The 17,626-nt window shown below is 44.9% G+C and overlaps 1 protein-coding gene across 1 annotated transcript in view; it reads right to left on the bottom strand.

Moving 5' to 3' along the window:
* Positions 1-17,626, bottom strand: part of Shisa6 (shisa family member 6) — a 286,434-nt gene that overhangs the window by 267,481 nt on the left and 1,327 nt on the right. Inside the window, exon 2 of the mRNA XM_013013104.1 lies at positions 17,179-17,617. Within this exon, the coding sequence (XP_012868558.1) occupies positions 17,179-17,617 (439 nt within the window). The remainder of the gene's footprint in view (positions 1-17,178; positions 17,618-17,626) is intronic.

Here is a 17,626-nt window from a genome sequence, read left to right as displayed (position 1 = left end):
GCTGACCGTGTGTGAGTGAAGGCCAGCCCACTAGCCTTGTGCTGGGACAGGCAGTAGCCAACTGGTCATCTTCCTGTGGGTAAGGATCACAGATGCACATACCTTCATCCCTCCCGTTTCCCTGCTGAACACTGTAGCTGCAGCATGTGATACAGCAGGCAAAAGATCACTGCTGAGTTCTCTGTGTTCCTGCCTGTATTTCCTGCCCTCTTCTGCACATTTCTTGACTTTCTCTGTTGTGTCGTGAGTGTGGAGAGTCAATTAATTAGGCAGCAAATCTGATCAGAAGAAACAGTCATTCTCATCATTCAGGCTGGGAAACTGTAGTTGCTTTCTGTCCTTGGAATTGTACATTAATTTTCTGGATAATGGAAATACCTACCATCTTAACAATTTGCATAGCACTTAACAATTTCTAAATGTGTTTCCCAGCCTTGTCCCATGAGATTCCTACCAAACCTCTCAGCGTTGCAGCTAGTATTGCCCCAAATTTTATCAAAGAACTGAGTTGCAGATGAACTCTAATACTAGTGATGGAACAGAAATTCAGATCCAAAACTTCTGACTTGAGCACAAACATCCTTCTCTCATTCATCTTACTTGCCTCTAGATCTTCAACTTCAACATTTAGCAGTCCCAGCTGATATTTGGCACACAGATACAATGAGTAAATGAGCAATTCAGGTGAGGGCTAGTTACTTGCTTATTTAAAATCTTGGGTAATGTCAGTAATCTCAAGGAAGTGAAAGTATACAAGAATTTCCCTAAGCGCTTAGTTACCCTAATTCCTATAGGGACCAAATCCAGGCAACATTCTGACATGCTGTAACTTTTTTTTTAAGATAAAAGGCCCTTTCTTAAAATGGCACATGACTTCCTTTAACAATAGAAAAATCAACAAAACTTTGTTTATAAGTTTCCTTCATAGTCTTTCCTGCTTGGGAAATTAAACTTTCTCATTAACTATGTGCCATATACAGAATTAAAGTCTTAGAAGTCTTATATCCTATAATCTCCAGAGCAACTTTATAAGGTTGGAGCAGTTAGCCCCATTCTACTGTTGAAAAACTGAAACTTTGGGCGATTAGAAGCCTTTCCAAGATCACAGCTAGTAAATGGTGAATCAGAAAGTTCATAGGGGCTTACTAAATAAATAACCATCCATCTATCCACCCATCCATCCTTTCATCCACTCATCCATTCTTCATCTAGCCACCCATCCATAATTCCACCAACCTATCCATTCATTTATCCATCCATCCATCTCTCTACCCATATACCTATCCACCATCTACCCATCATGATTCAACACAGCCACCCACTCATTCATCCATAATTCCACTCACCTATGCATTCAACCAACCATCCATCCATAAAATTACCCACCTGCCATCCATCCACCCATCAACCTATCCACTCATCCTGCTAACTACTTAATCACATTTGCTTTTTTCCATCTCCTGCAATGGTCTCTGAGCAATGAGCTTTTAGAAAATACTCAATCTCCAGTAGAAAAACCTACTCAGACCTAAGAACTTAGCTGCAAATCTGCTGTTCAGTTCCAGCCACCTTTTTGAGTCATCGATACCAACAGCTTTGAAACTTTCTACACTATTTCAGCAGCCAACTTTTTGTCAAATGAAATTCTGAACTGAACAACAATATATTCTACTAGACCCTGCCCTGCAGGTTCCAATGGGAAAAGCTAGAACCCTGTTCACTTGAGCTCTGCTCAGTAATCCCTTTATGGAGGTTCCAAGTGTAAAAACAAGGAGAACCACATTATAAACTGGGATTTTTTTTTTTTTTTTTGGTCCGGTTGTGGGGCCTGAACTCTGGGCCTGGGCGTTGTCCCTCAGCTCTTCAGCTCAAGGCTAGCGCTCTACCACTTGAGCCATAGGCCCCCTTTCGGGTTTTTTTTCTTTTTGCTTATGTGGTGCTGAGGAATCGAACCCAGGGCCTCTGGCATGCAAGGCAAGCGCTCTACCACTGAGCCACCTTCCCAGCCCTAAACTGGGATTTTTTTTGTTCAGTCTTCACTCATTGAGCAAATGGTAAAAAATATATATCCTCCCAAAGTAAGTGGGAAACCTGGTCCCTTAGTTCACCTGATAAATGATATTTTTACATTGATTAATACAGTGTCCAGGAGGACACCACGATACCACTGCATACTGAAGTGGAGCAAAAGGAAACCAGACTTTGGCCTTGGCCAAGTCCCTGGATTTCTGATCTGTATAAATGCTGTTGAAGAGAGGAAATAGGCTCAGCTATTCTTTTGTTCTGTGCCAAGAGCACAGACTGGAGGGTTTAGACCCTCATTCCTTCACCCATACTCACCCTTCTCTTTTGTGGGAAACAGAAACTGACACTGCTAGGTAGGAACAGAAGTCCAAACAGCAAAACTCTTCCATGAATAAGACGCTGGTTAATGTTTTTAGTACTAATGAGAATATGCTTATTTTGAAGAATTTCCTAAAAGCATCCCTTGCCTAATTAAGTAGAGTATGCTGAATATAATTAATTCTTCTTTTTTTCTTTTTTCCTTTTAAAAAAAAAAGAATCCAGGTTCTTTGTGAGAGAGCCATCAGTCTAATCTTCAATTCTCACAGATGACGCTAAGTAAAATGTATACAGTCTAGGAAATGGAATTTATTAATATAAAAATTGCAGACCAAATCAGGGAAGCTGTTTGGGGGCTTTGTTTTCTGCAAGAAAATCCCTGATAGCTTCCTCTTTTGTATTTTTTTCCCTAGAAATAGAGTGTAGGCATTTTATTCCAGTTAAGTAAAGAATTCTAGTCACTTGAGTCCCGGATAACTGAGCTTTTACTTGACATTGAAGTTGGGGAATAGCTGGCACCCTCTTAGATCTCGTTTTCACAACTAGCTGCTGGGCAGTCAGAGAGCTTTTATCCCCTGAAATACTCAGTCAGGACAACTGAAATGAATATGTTTTTTAATAAACACAGACCAAGGAGAATGGCTTAATTTAGTTCTCCCTATTCCCAGTTCTCGCACAGTCCACTTGAAAAACACAGCTGCTGGCTTTGTGTGTGCACAAGACCGCTCTCCTCATACAGACAGGCTTAGAATGGATGCAGAGATCTCATTTGTTGCATTAACAATGTCTATGCATCTGCATTGAGCTGATCTGCAGGTCTGCATTGTCCGTGGCACAATTGGAATTCATCATGAGCAGTAAACATCTCAGGACTCAGTGAAGTAAAGCAAGGCCTTCTTGTTTTGCTTTTCAAGCAAGCAGGGCCAGTCGCTTCATCTGGATACATACTTGTCCTGGGACCAGTCATGAGCCAGGCAGAGAGTCAATATTCATCCACTGTGACCCCCCATTCACAACAAATAGTATCATCCCTACCTACTGCATTCCTATCCTCATGAGTCATAGGAAAATCTATCCAGACCTGGGAAACCTTAGAAGCATCACTACCAAACACTGACTATTCAGAAATATTTGGATTATCGGCAAATGAATCAAAGATCTGAACATGTAAACTATAGGCGCCACTTAACACAAGGAAGGCAAAAGTGTTATGAAGATGTATGAGCAGAGTCACACGGCCAACCAGGTAATAGAAGAGTTAATAAATGCATGTGTGGGAAAGGTCCTTAAGGTGCAAATGAGCTGCTGTTGCTGCTACTGCTCCTGTTGTATTGTTCTTTATTGTGGGGGTTTGGGTTTTTTTTGTTTTTTTGTTTCTTTTCCCCTGTGAACACAGACCTAAATCTAGACATGAGCAAAGTGCAGGCAGCATAGCCTGAGTAACCACCAAGATTCTGGTGTCTGAGTTGAGAGGCTGGCCACTTAAGAGACTGGTGATCATTAGCTAGCTACTTAAATGCTCTGTGGTTCCTCTTCCTCATTGAAAAAAATTACATAAGGCCATGAGAATACTACCAATAATAAACCAAGCATAAGAGGCTTGTAATCCTAGCTATTCAGGAAGTTGGGATCTGAAAACTGCAATTCAAAGCCAGCCCGAGCAGGAAAGTCCATGAGACTCTTAACTCCAATTAACCACCAAAAAAAAAAAAAAAAAGCCAGGAGTAGAGATGTGTGGCTCAAGTGGTAGAGCACTAGCCTTGAGCACAAAAGCTCAGGGACAGTGCCCAGACACTGAGTTCAAGCACAGGAACCAGCACAAAATAATTAATAATAGCCACTATTCAAGATTATCATGAAAGATTATATGAGTTAATATTTGTAACAGAGCTTGGCACCTAGGAAACACTGGACGACTATTCAAATAAATAAACCTTTCACAGATTCAGCCTATTGAGCTCCACCTACAACACTGTTCACCAGAGGCAAGTTCTGAGGGGCTGTTTCTGTAATGCCAGCTTGGCAAACCAGTTGAGTGAATGTAGTAGAACATCCTGGACTGATCTTCCTAGGCCTGAGCATTGGAATCCATGTGCTCAACCCACATGAACCCTGAACTTGAACCTTTCCACCAGACCACCACAAACTGTCCTTCCTTCCACGAGCATTCACAAAAACATGAAGGCATTCTGGTCTATTGCACAGCCATTGATCCATAGTATAAATAGGAAGATCAAGAATCTAGAAGGACAGAGGCGGGCAAACACATCAAATTGGCCAGGGAAACATTTCTGCAAAGGGTTCCGCTATTATTTTTCCCCCTTTTTCCTTCTTTTTTTCCCTCTCTCTCCTTGTTTCCTTTTACTTTTTCATCCCTATTTCCTTCATTCTACATTCCCTTTCTTCCTTCTTTAAAATAAGTAGCTTGGTATTCTTATGCTTAGGTACATTCACAGTCCTTCAGCCATCGGAAGGATGGAGCCCTAACACCTATCCACTTTAATTCACTCAGCCAGTCATTCAGTCCTGTCTATCTTACAAGAGACTGTTCTGGGCACTAAAGCACAGATCTAAAGAAAACATGTGGCCTCTCTTGTCTTCCTGCCTTAGTATGGGGTCTCACTGCCTCAGGCTGAACATCAAGCAGTTTTCTCAAAGAAATCTTCAAGTCTTTAAGCTAAGTTTCAATTACTGAGACTCATGTGTTGTGCCAGATAGCCCCATTTATAAGTGGTTGGATTCTGCAAAAGCACAAGATTGGAATCAATGTCTTTGAGGACAATCTCACAAGTAGGAATGATGAGGGGAAGATGATCCAAGAGAGGGGATGAGTGCCAGGAGATGCCTTGGGAAGACTGCCTTGAGGAGAGCTCAAGCAAAAGTAGTCAGTTTTGCCTCCTGCAACAAATCACACAGAAGCGCATCCTGACAATAGGCCCGAGTATGCACGGGGTGGATACACATGTGGACACTTGCTTGCACAAGAGAGGAGCTAGTGGTCAGAGGAGAGGCACTAAAAAGGCCTCCTAAGCCCCTTTCCACCATGTGATCCTCTAAGTTGCATTTGCTAAAACCAAGCATTCTCCTGGAGCCACTTGTAGATCACATTCTTCTATGAACCCAATGTGCAAGACAATATCTACCCCTCTCCTGTCCCCAGACTATTGCACCTATACATACAGCTGTGGCCTGTTTCATGAATCTCCAGGTGTGCTGAGGTCAGAACAGGTCAGGAAAGACCAACACCTACACAAAATTACAGCCTACATCCCACATGGAGGCACTAAGGATTCACTCAAGGTCACAGAGACCGTGAAAATGAAGTTAAGACCAGATTGCTTTCAAGAAATATTCTCAGGCAAAGAAGATGGATGACTGTTTCCGAAATGAAAGGCTAGAAGGCCCCGCAGTGATCCCTGGACAGAACATGAGCATATGAAGGGAGAAATGTCAGCGTCCTTCTCTGTATGGGGCAAGGGTGCTAACTTGTCCAAGCCTCTGCCATGTCTTACAGTAAGTGTGATGCTGGCTCTTCCATCAAAACAATAATTTATGATCATGTGCCTTAGGCCATTGAGGAAAAAAAGGCACACTTCAACCCTATATCTCTCCCCCAAATTGAGGGAAGATGTCCATAGTGTGCCTCCAGAACCTCCCCCACCCCCTCAAGCACAACTAGCCAGTCTATAGTAAGATGAAGGGACCGGCAAGGCCCTGGTGTAATTTCTAACACTAATTCTCAAAGCCAAAAGAAGAAGAGGGAGTTTGTGGATTCAAGAGACACAGAAATGAAAGAAGAAAGGAAAAAAGAAGAGGAAAAGAAATCGCAGGAAGACTCCAGAGGGAACTGAAAAGGAAATTGGAAGCATCCTGCCAGGCAAGCACCATGAATCCCATAGAAATGGGGGTCACAGAATCCCAATGAATGAAAGAGGTGTTAAGAATGATAACATTGAAAAGAAATGCAATTTTATTGCTTCCCTAGTCATTGCAGGATTTCAAATAAACTAAAAAGGAAGTGAAATAAACTTGATCTTCGGGAAGCTACTTTATTGAGGAGATACGAATAATTTATAATTAACATGCCAATTGTCTACCTAGCCTGCTAGGAGACAATCTGTCCTTCTCTGTGATATATGTACCCTGTACAAGCTTTGCATTCTAGTCTGAGCCATTAATCTGTTCATCACAGTGTTTTATCAGACAGAGAAAAGAAGAAAAACAACTTTGTCTAGGTCTAATTTGGATAAATTTTGAATTAGTGGCATCTGAATTAATGTGATTTAATGAAGTTACAGCAGGACAACTTCAAGGAGGAAAGCCAGAGCCAGACAGAGAGGAAGAAAGGAAGACAACTCAACAGAACTGACCTGGAATCAAACACAGACCAGATGGAAAAATAAATGGCAGTGGATGAGACACCAAAAGTAACACAAGGGACATTTTAATGATGGGATGATGTGGTGAGAAAGAGCAGAGAAACAGAGAGACAGAGAAGTGATAGATCCTTTGCTTGAAAACTCTTTCCACAAATTTAGAGAGCAGGGGGCCAGGCACTGGCATGGACATGGATATGAAGCTACTTCCCAGCGCAGACACAGTCTTCCACGTCCACAGGCTTCCACGTCCACAGGCTTCCACATCCACAGGCTAATGCTACTGGGAAACTTCAGGCCCGTTTGTCTGAAGGCAATATAAAGTCCAAGAAAGCCACCCACAAGTCCAGCAGGTAGGCTGGATTCTCCATGCTCCGAAGCCAGACATGCTCTGAAGCCAGTCAGCATTTGATCTGGCATCAATTCGGGAATATGGGTTACAAGGAGCATCAACGAAGCTGCCCAAATTCTGACTAGGGCTAAAATTCTCTCTGCTCAGTTCTGACCAGAAGTCCTCTTAGGACTGGAGGAAGGGGAAAAAAAAGTCTTACAGTTCCCAGCTCAACTAGTATGGGGTTTGGCCCCTAACTTGTCTGGCCCCTGGTACAGACATGGAAAAGGATAGAAAGTCTCTGGATGGCATCCTCCAATGCCACATAACATGAATGGCTGTTGCCAGAGTCCAACTTCCTCCTCGGCAAAGCAGCAAGAGAGAAGGAAGAGGGAAGAAATGGTTGTTTGGGTAGAAAATATACTTCCCAGAAGAGGACATTTGGCTAAGGGAACAACGGATATGTCCAGAGGACAGGTGTCCTGAGTAATGAGACTTTAATGCCGAAGCTAATAGGAACAGTACACGAGACCAAATGCCAAAAAAGCAAGGAATAATGAGAGTGTTTGCTGCAGAAGCAAAGACTCTTCTTCTGGCCCTAGGCATTGGGCCAAGGTTCCAGCCACCCAAAGTCTTGCTGGAGCTCTAGTTCCCAGGGGTCCGGAAATGGAGACAGCAGCTTAGGACAAGAGGAACCCAGGAGCATCCTGCTCCTCTGGCTAAGAGAAGGCACGAGGCAGAAAGGGGCAAGAGGTTTAGCAAAGTACTCAGAAGTGTGTTGCAGGGGAATCTAATGACACAGCATTCTATGTCCCTTCGCTCAGAGGTGAGTTCCTGCTTGGGCATTTCTACCATGAAGCTGCAGACCAGAGTTGTGGGCACAACTCTGGCCACCACCCAGCTAAACTGGAACCTATGATGCCTGCTGCAGACTTTGGCTGCTGGAGAGAAGCGCAGGGCTATTCGGATTATCTTAGGATTCCTTCCTCTTCGGGTGCCCTTCAGGACGGAAGACTTGGAAGAGACACGGGGAAAGAAAGAGCCATTGGGAAGCAAAGCAAGGAGAACAGAGGGAGGAGAGAAGAAAACTAGAACAGACACGAAGGGAGTGAGCTGCCATTCTGTGTCTTGTATGCACAACACTACATGTTATAAATGGGGTGCAAGTGGTTGTGATAAATGAGGCTGTGTGTGAGCTCTATGTCTCAGTAATTACACCAGGACTGGTCTGAGGTCTATCCTTTCTCCTCAGATCAGGTCTTTTCACCCTTCTCCTACCACTTCTGGGCTCTCTCTGGTGAAGAACTGTCCAGGACTTCTTCCAAGACTATGAAGTCTTTTTGCTATCCCCCACCCCTCAATTAATATCAAGATTTTGTTTTGTTCTTTACAGTGTTTTGCACATTTTTCACCATCCTCAGCCAAAAGAATCCATCTATGAAAGAGTTCTCTTGCTGCCCTGGGTACCTCCAGATCTTGCAGGCAGTCTAAGTGGTGGTAGAGATGAGAGGGTGTGTCACCAAAAATCCTGGCTGCATTACCCTGGAAGGTAGGTCATTTATTTTTTTCCATCCTTTCTGGCAACAATCTGGCCCAGGGCCCAGACAGGTGGGACTCTGCCTTCTTAAGTAATCTGAGTATCAATGACCCATTTACGAGGGGACAGGTAAAAGCCAGTACAAAAGAGCTTGGAGGAGGGAAGGGAGGGGAAAAGGGAGGAAGAGACCAGGGAAAGAGGAAAGGAGGAAGGACTGGAGGGAGAAAACAGGGAGGGAAGGAGGAAATATACTAGCTATGTGACCTTGAATAAGTTATTAAGTCTCTCTGAGTTTGGTTTCCTCATCTATAAAATGGGCTTTTGTTCACATACGGGTGACGGAAAATAGCAGCCTGCCTGGTAAAGATCAGCTTCTCAAGAACAGGTACTTATACATGAACCCTCTTGCTTGAGCCCTCGACTGAAATCTCAGGTTCTTCCCAAATGTGCTTCTTGGTGTCACATAGATGATTCTGAGAAATAGAGCTCCCTCCCACCCGGCACCTAAGTAGAGTGATGGAGGCTCCATGTTCACAGCGGGACCATCTCTCTCCCAGAGCGTCCAAAAGTGGTCTTGATGGCTATCACTAAAACCAAGGGTGTAACACAAGTGTCCAGCCGCTCACCAGCCCCTAATTCCTGATGCAGGTGAAGGAAAGCTGCCAGACCCAACAGCTAGCTGCTGTCTGGCCTGCAAACACTATAGTGTGTCCCTTGGTCACCTTGCTCCTGTGCTCAGCCTGCCCCTCTCTTGCTGCATTTTCTGGGACTCATCTTATATTGTGAATGTGAATTTGAGGTCAAGGGAGGAGGCAGATTCAGTAAATATACCCTAGGAATTATGGACAGTAATCGTGCCTGCCTCTCTTCCCCAGGTTTGCCAGCATCTATCGCTGTCTGGCCCAAGACGTGACCCCTCTCTGAATGCAGAAAGCAGAGGCAGTGGCCCTGGGAAGGAGAGAGGCAAGGAACCATGAACTTGAGCTCTGATTCCAAGCCTCCTCTCTGCATGCATCCCAAAGAAACTGGGTCCCTTTACCCTCAGTATCAAAGCAGGAAGCTAAATTGAGAGATCTGTCTACTATTTTATGCAGAAATGTGGGGCATTCTTTTTCTTCCACCCTTTTCAGGCAGTCATTTGAAATGTTTGATGCATATTCAACTCCTTCGTTTTGTTCTCTCTCCCAACTACCCCACTGCTTGCTCGACACATGGGGAGACCATGAAACCGGTCTTTCTGAAGGATGGGAGTTATCCTTCCACGTGGCCCATCAATATGGTCAATGTGGTCATCATGGGTGTGGGGTCCTCATGTGTGGAGTTACTGATCATTGCTCTCTGGCCAGATGGATACCCCTTCTGGGATCCTATCTTCAGAGACAGCTGCACTGCACCCCTGGGAGAGTAGCTCTCATTACTGGAGACTCTTGTGATTTCTCACCACCTTTTCCATTCATCAGCCTCAGCCCAGTGATTTACAAGAACCAAATCTATCCTAGGAGGATTTAAAAAATATGATACACGATTATAGACAGTCAGGACAACAGGCCAGGGCAGTCACTTCCAAGAGAAGTGTGATGCAGCCATCTCCTGAAAAACTAAAATAAAAATCAATGTGTGACCTCTCAAGGTGACTGCTTGGAATGGCAAAATATTGGGACACAGATGCTTTGGTTCTTGCAAACAGAAAAGGATCAGGCACATTACAGGAAAAGCACGCCCCCACCCCACGCCCACTCCCCCAACTTCATGCCACACAGAGTGGTTTCTTAAAACCATCGGGCTTCAATTTCCAGCCCCAGTAGCTCGTGATTTTTTTTTTCTGAGAAAAGGAACAACTAGCACCAGGAATTGTGTTCCTGTGGCTCACAGGGCTGTGTTATACAGCTAGGAGTCACAGTTAAGGATGATCCTGGAGTCACAGCCCACACACAAAGCCACAGATGTCATGAGGACATCAGCCACCAGCAAAGCTGAAACCCATTGATCTGATAGGCCTCACCATTCACCCCTACACACACACACACACACACACATACACACACACACACACATCTCCTGTTCTCTGGCTGAGAAAGGAAGCTTCCACAGCCTGCACTTTAATTACAGATTTCTACCCACAGTGTTATTCAGTGATTTCTTGCCACAGTCCACCCTCCCTTTGGCTTGTGCTCTATTTTCTTTCTTCAATGGTAGGCATTACTCATATATTATTAAAGGATTATGCTTAGATCAGGTCATTACCCTTAAGAAAAGACTGTGGAAAAACTGCAAAAGGACAGATAAATCAACAGATACCTTTTGGTAGATGGAAACATTGAGCCAGGGTTGGATGTAGAAATGTAGGGAAGGAAGAGGAAGCAGGCTGCCACTCACAGCGTTCAGTAGCTGAAAGTTACTTGATAATGCCTAAGAATTGTGCATAAAACACATCTTCATTGGACAAGATGAAGCCTAATATGGGCCCAGGACACAGGAGTCCTGGCTTTTAGTCCAGGTTCTTTCTGTACCAGCTAAGGAATCCTAGCATTATGACCCAGTCTCTCTATAGATTTCGGTTGACTCACATATAAAATTAAGGAGTTAGATTCAATGAATTGCCTACAATAATGATTCTATGTTTTTGTAATGGATGATGAAAGAGTAAAATCCTGCCTTTTTATAAGGGTTTCGGTTTACTTATGGAAAAAAAATAGAATTAGTCATCTGTCCTGATTGTTTTTAAATAAGCCTGCCCTGGGCTCAAGGGCAAAGAACTAAAATCCTCTGAGCATTTTCCCCCTCCCCCAGTAACTAACCCTCTATCTATAATATCTGAAAAGAAAACTGGAACAGATGTGAGGTCATAAATGCGACTCAGGAAGAAAAAAAAATACAAAGCCTGGTGCCGGTGGCTCATACCTGTAATCCTAGCTACTCAGGAGGCTGAGATCTGAGGATCGTGTTTCAAAGCCAGTCCAGGCAAAGGCCAAGAGACTCTTATCTCCAATTAACCATCAGAAAACTGGAAGTGGTGCTGAGGCTCAAAGTAGTAGCGCAATAGCTTTGAGTAAAATAGCTCAGAGACAACACTTAGGCCTTGAGTTCAAGCCCCAAGAATGACAATAATAATCATAGTAATAATAATAATAAACCAAAGTAGAGAAAAGAGGAAACTGACTACAGCAGATGGAATCTACCCAATGAAGTAGCCTATACCCTTATGTTTCCATCACGGTGCCTTCCGACCATCAATCTACATCCACAAATTCAAACTATGATTTTGTGGTGTCACCAGATAGATATTGTCCATGAACATGACCAGAATTTTTAGGCAAAATGCACTTGAATCCATAGTTATTTCAAACTTAGATGGTGTATAACTTTGAATAGGAGAGGGTGGCAGGGAATAACCTCTCATCTTCAAGAGAAGGATGTTAACTCTAACATGTGGTAAGGACACTGGTTCTCCCTGGCTATAGGAAAGAGAAAGTTAGGACCTAAATGCAATCCTGCCTAGCCCTGGAAAACCAGGCAGCTGACCTGGGAAGAGAAAGTTTCTTTTGGTATGCTTTCCTTTTATTCCCGATCTGTTCACTGATGTATCTAGAGCTGGTAAATTAATCTCTTTCAGTCAGTTCCCTTCTCCAACTGTCTTTTGACCACTGCTTCCTGCACAATTGATTTGAATCAACAGCATGGTCAATCTGAACTCCCATTAAAGTTGGTTGAAAACACTGAAATAGACTTTTTCTTCTACCTGTGTCTAGGCAGCCTAGAACAGTGGGTGAGCTGTTGGTATCTTAGCAGCAGATTCCCTACAATGAATGTGCTTTGAGTCCTCAGTAGAACTGTCAGAGAGGGAAAAGGAATGCGGGTAGCTTGGGGCAAGGCAGGAAAGGTAGTTGAAGATACCAGAGAGACTGTCAAAGTCTAGGTTGTACTGTTGAAATCAGTATGAATTCTGCCAGTCTTATGTGGCAGAGGTAACATATGCTTTATAAATAGATGCCTTATTGTCTGAAACATATCTTGCTCACACAAGATGAGCAGAGCTTTTAGTGACCCAATATATCCATGTATATAAAAGGATTGGGACAAAAATCATGCTCTTTCTAGGGCCTTGACAATATTACTTTGTCCCAGTATTGGGGTGCGTGAACTTTTGCTATCTTTGCTTCTTTCTCACTCCCTGATGTCGTTCCCCTAAAACCCTCCTCCATAAAAGTCCTCAACTCCTTGCACAATTTTTCAGCCTTCCCTACACACATTTTTTTAACTCAGAAAGGAAAACATATAAGAAAGACTAAGACCTTCAGTCCAAGTCAAGACTCTTTCTTTCCTTCTAATTATAATATTTGAACTTAAAAATAAAGCTATCTTTACAACAAATTTTTTTAAAAAGCTTTGAAAAGATGGATCTGTTTAGATCAAATCATCATAAGAAAATTACCATGGTTCAAAGAGTGGAGCACTTTATGGTAGGTACCCGTGACTCACATCTGTAATCCTAGCTACTCAGGAGTCTGAGGATGAGAGGATCACGTTTCAAAGCCTGCCTAGGCAAAAAAAGTCCATGAGACTCTCATCTCCAATTAATCACCAAAAAAGCCAGAAGTGGAGCTGTGGATCAAGTGGCAGAGCTCCAGCCTTTAGTATAAAAGCTTAAGCGGAGCACCCAGGCTCTGAGTTAAAGCCCCAGTGTGGGCACCAAAACATAAAAAAAAAAAAAATGGAGCATTTGAGATCTGGCTAGGAAGAGTTCTTCTCAGCCACCCATACTCCTGTTACTGTAGTTATCCAGATTTTAAGGGAAAGCCGAGATCTTTGTGTTTGTAATTAATTTCTGACAAGAGACAAGGTGAAGCAAAGCAGTCCTTTGACGTCCCTTAGAAATAAGCAGAACTCAGAGATGAAGGGACTCTGTTGACAAATTGTTTCTAATACTTTTTCATTCTCCTAATGATATCCATTCAGGCTTTTAAGTACCCTCCCCCTGCCTACTGTTTATTTTCCCTCCTTCCCTCATGCACACAGTAGGAGGGACCCAGGCACCTCTGAGTTTACTGGCTACATCCTCAGTATTCTAACAGCTTCCTAACCCATCAGTTAACGAGCCATTAAGTCACACGGATCCTCCCTCAGGGTGACTTCTCATCTCCAAGACACTCATGAATCAACTCAGAACGAAGAAACAGGTTTGGATGTGAGATAGTTCGCATGGAAGAGAATGTCAAAAGGGGCCAGCCTCTCAACAGCCCCAAGGAAGAACCTCACCAGTAGTATTATAATTGTTTGTCACCTGCAGTCCCTCAATTCCAGCCTTAGTCTGGATAGCTCTACAACAGAGAAGAGAGGTGGGGTGGAAACTAAGATAGATCCCAGCGGGAAATCGCATTTCAGTGGCGAAGAGTGGGCATGGATCTGTCTTGGAGCTATGTGCCATCTCTTTCTCTTCCTGAAGGTCCAGCTAGTTGCATCTGCCTTGCTGCTCATCTGTGAGAATCACTGGAGAGAGCTGGGAGTTACCCCTAACTTCCCATGACAGCAAGGTCTAATCACTTCTGTAAAGGACAAAACCTGTTCTTCCCTGCAGGGGGATGTAGGGACACAAGGAAGGCCTGCCCTGAGGAATGTGTATGCCCAGGGGCAGGTGGAGGACTGCCCAGCCTAGGAACAACAAGGAGGAGCAGGTGGCTGGTCCTTTATTCCATCCCTTCTTAAACTCCCACAAATATCCCTTTGCAACCAGGCTGCTCTCACCAAAACTCAGGCCTGCTTATTCAAATTCCATCACCAGAAAGGCACACATACTAGCACGTTCCGCTTTTCCTTTTAGTAAGGAAATGTCTTGCCTCTAACTGCTTCCGAAGCATGTAACCAAACGTAGAATCCCCCCTCCATACACACACACACACACACACACACACACACACACACACACATTCCCCTTGATTTCTCACAAGTACAAGATTTCTTCCTCCCACTCTCCAGAGGGAAAACTTACAAGAGTGTAAATACTTTCCTCCAGCTTTCCTTTTCCCTACCTCCATTCCCCAACATGATAGTCTACACACACACACACACACACACACACACACACACACACACACCACAATCTTCTCAGAATGGTAAGCAGTGACCTCTGGGATGTGAGCAGAGTGAGAAAAGCCCACATTCCCACTCTGGGGTCCCCGATCCTTGTGAACACTCACTCTGGCATGCTTAGAAAGCAGAAGTCCAGGTTGGGATCTTGCCACATCTCAGTTATCCAGAACTAACAGATAAGTTTCTCTGACCTGCCCAAGGTCACTCCTGGAGTACTCTAGAAGAACTCTCATCTCTGCTTTCCTGCTCCCACCCCCACCTGCACATCCAGAGACAACATTGTCTCCTGCCCCTCCAGCACCAATTTGATGGTTTCCAAAGCACTGATCAGGCAAGACTGCAGCTGCTGAGCGAGGTACTGTGAACTGAATAAAATCAGGAGGTGAACTTGAGGAAGAACATCCCATATTTACATAATGGACATAATGGTCCAAAGCCTGAAATTCAGCTCCTTTCCTTCCCCAGCCCGAGAGAAATTGTCCCAATGGTATCATCGTAGTCATCCTGGGTTGAGACAAGGGGGTGTGTGTGTGGTAAAAAGGGGACAATACCAAGAAGAACAGTCACCCTCTCCAGGGTCATATGCTAAGGCCAGCATCCAAAGACACTCAATCTCGAAATCTGAGGCCATTGTAATACTACAGGTAACGATGAATAAACTCCATGAGGCAGCAGGGTCCGGATAGGGAGCAGCTTTCTCTAAGAATGCAAAGAACAATGACTCAGTAAAGAGAAATCTAAAGGTTTGTGGAGACCAATTAGGAAGAAGCAAAAGCCAGAGCAGAAAGACTGATGAGAGGAGGATAGAAAGAAGAAAACGAAGATACATGCCTCTTAGTCCTGAGGCAGAAGTGGAAAGATGAGACGGACCAGCACACCTGCTTTAGGAAGGCAGCTACCCACAGGTAATTCTTTCTCTGCTTTCTGCCTTGAGCCCAGAGAGAATGCACTGCCAGATGAGACTTAGTGGAGGAAGTTTCTTGCCCTCATTTGCTCCCTGTCCAGCCTGTCCTCTACCTCTGAGAGACCATTGCTCACATTCTTCCTATCAGTGCCCCGGGACTAGTCGGCAAACGAAGATGCTGGTAAGCTTGTGCTAGCTGATAGATAAGGTGAGGGAGAGAGGGCATGGGCAACCTCAGGCCATAAGACATGGTCATGAAAGAGTGTTCCCTTTAGAGTTACCCAAATTCCAGCAGTTTGAAGTACCAAGACCTAGTGAATTTGTCTCAAAACCTAACAAGGAGTATCATCCTCTCTCAACACCCACAATATTAAGTGGGGGGGGGGGAGGACTCAGCTCTGTCTGCTTTCCTTTCTCTTGAGCAAGGTAGGAGTGATTTACCTACATTCCTCAAAGGGAGGAGATCTGAATTCAGGCCAGGAGGATAACAAACAGTTCATGATCATAAGAAAAAGGTGGGTGGGTCAGGATGAGGCCTGGTAGGTCAACTAAGAAGCACAGTTCCAGAGCTGGTCTTGATTACTAGGGCAGTGGCCACACACCATGCATCAGAAACAAGTACCCTGTGGAACCACATCCATATTCCCCTAGATGTGTGTGCCAGAGAGACAAGATTTCTGTTGTCCCTTTGGCTCCCCAGTGGGTTCCTGGGAGCCAGAGCCAGGGGGCATGAGGCTTCTAAGAGTGAGCCATGGAGAGCTGGGATGTAGCTCAGTGGCAAAACACTTGGTTAGCAAGTGTAATGTCCTAGGTTCAATCCCCAGTACCAAAAAAAAAAAGAAAAAGAAAAGGAAAAAAAAACACCGTTTCTTTAAAGAAAAAAAAAGTCCAAATAATAACAAAAAGAGAGTGAGCCACCGACTGCCATGTTTTGAGTTCTTGGTGTAAGTTTTGATAAGAGGCAATCCTCATGCCTCTGTCTACCACGTGTTCAGCCATAGATGCTCAGCCAGGTGGAACATGGCAAGCATTGTTAACTCCGGGCTTGAAAGAACAAGTCCTCCTCCATTTTCAACAGGAAAGAGAAGTATCTTAGGCCAAGTCACACCATTGGCTCCGTCCACAAGGAAGGAGAAGTCTTTATTCTGTCTTTCTGACGGAGGCATCCCAACATCTGGGAACATCTCCGTTCACACACAACCAAGCACTTTTCTGACCATACTTTTCCAGTATGGTCCCGCCTATGCCGAAAAGAACACTCTGGGTCGACTCAATAAACTAAGTGCTATCAAAGCCTCCACCAAAGGGCCCCCAAGACCAGGAAAACAGAACCCTAGAAAACCACTGGAGATGACAGAATGAAGTAAAATTCTTAGACCTGAGCTTCAGACCTGATTCTCTCCCCCCCCCCCACTGTCTGGGGGAAGAAGAAGGGGGTCCTGAAGGCACCGAGAAGCACAAACGAGATGTATTGCTGGTGGCCTAAGGGAATGGTGGAAGGGACCGGGGGAAGTGTGGGTGGAGAAGCCAAGGGAGGCGCATTCCAAAGGGAGGGCGACGGGCGACGGGGGGGGGGGGGACAGGCGACCGTGGCCCTCACCTGTGGATGTTCATCTCCCGCGGAGGGCGGTGGGCCTTGTCGTAGGAGACCTTGGCGAAGACCCCGGCCACGATGACGAAGGCGATCACCCCGCAGGTGATGTAGACGGTGAAGTTGGTCTTGTCCTTCTCCGGATCGTACTTGTTCTCGGGCCCGGGCGACACCACCTTGGTGCTGGGCGTCTGTACCCACACGGGGCTCTGGTAGTTGGTGCACTGACGCTGGTCCAGCTTCTCGTGGCGTTTCTTGCAACAGAAGCGGTAGTAGCAGGTGCCGCAGCAGTACAGGTAGCCGCTCTCGCTGTTGTTGCACTCGAACTCCTTGTCGTACTGGCCGCTCACGTCGTAGTAGCCCCAGCAAGTCTCATAGGTGACGGTCGCGCTGGCCGCCTCCGCCGCCGCCGCCGCGGTCTGACCCCGCCGGCTCCCCGCCTCCGGGACTCCGGACG

Source organism: Dipodomys ordii, unplaced genomic scaffold, assembly GCF_000151885.1.
Source record: "Dipodomys ordii isolate 6190 unplaced genomic scaffold, Dord_2.0 Scaffold19, whole genome shotgun sequence".
In the NCBI taxonomy this organism is placed as follows: Eukaryota; Metazoa; Chordata; class Mammalia; order Rodentia; family Heteromyidae; genus Dipodomys; species Dipodomys ordii.
Note: the sequence above shows the minus strand (reverse complement) of the source record. Positions and strands in the feature narration are given on the sequence as shown.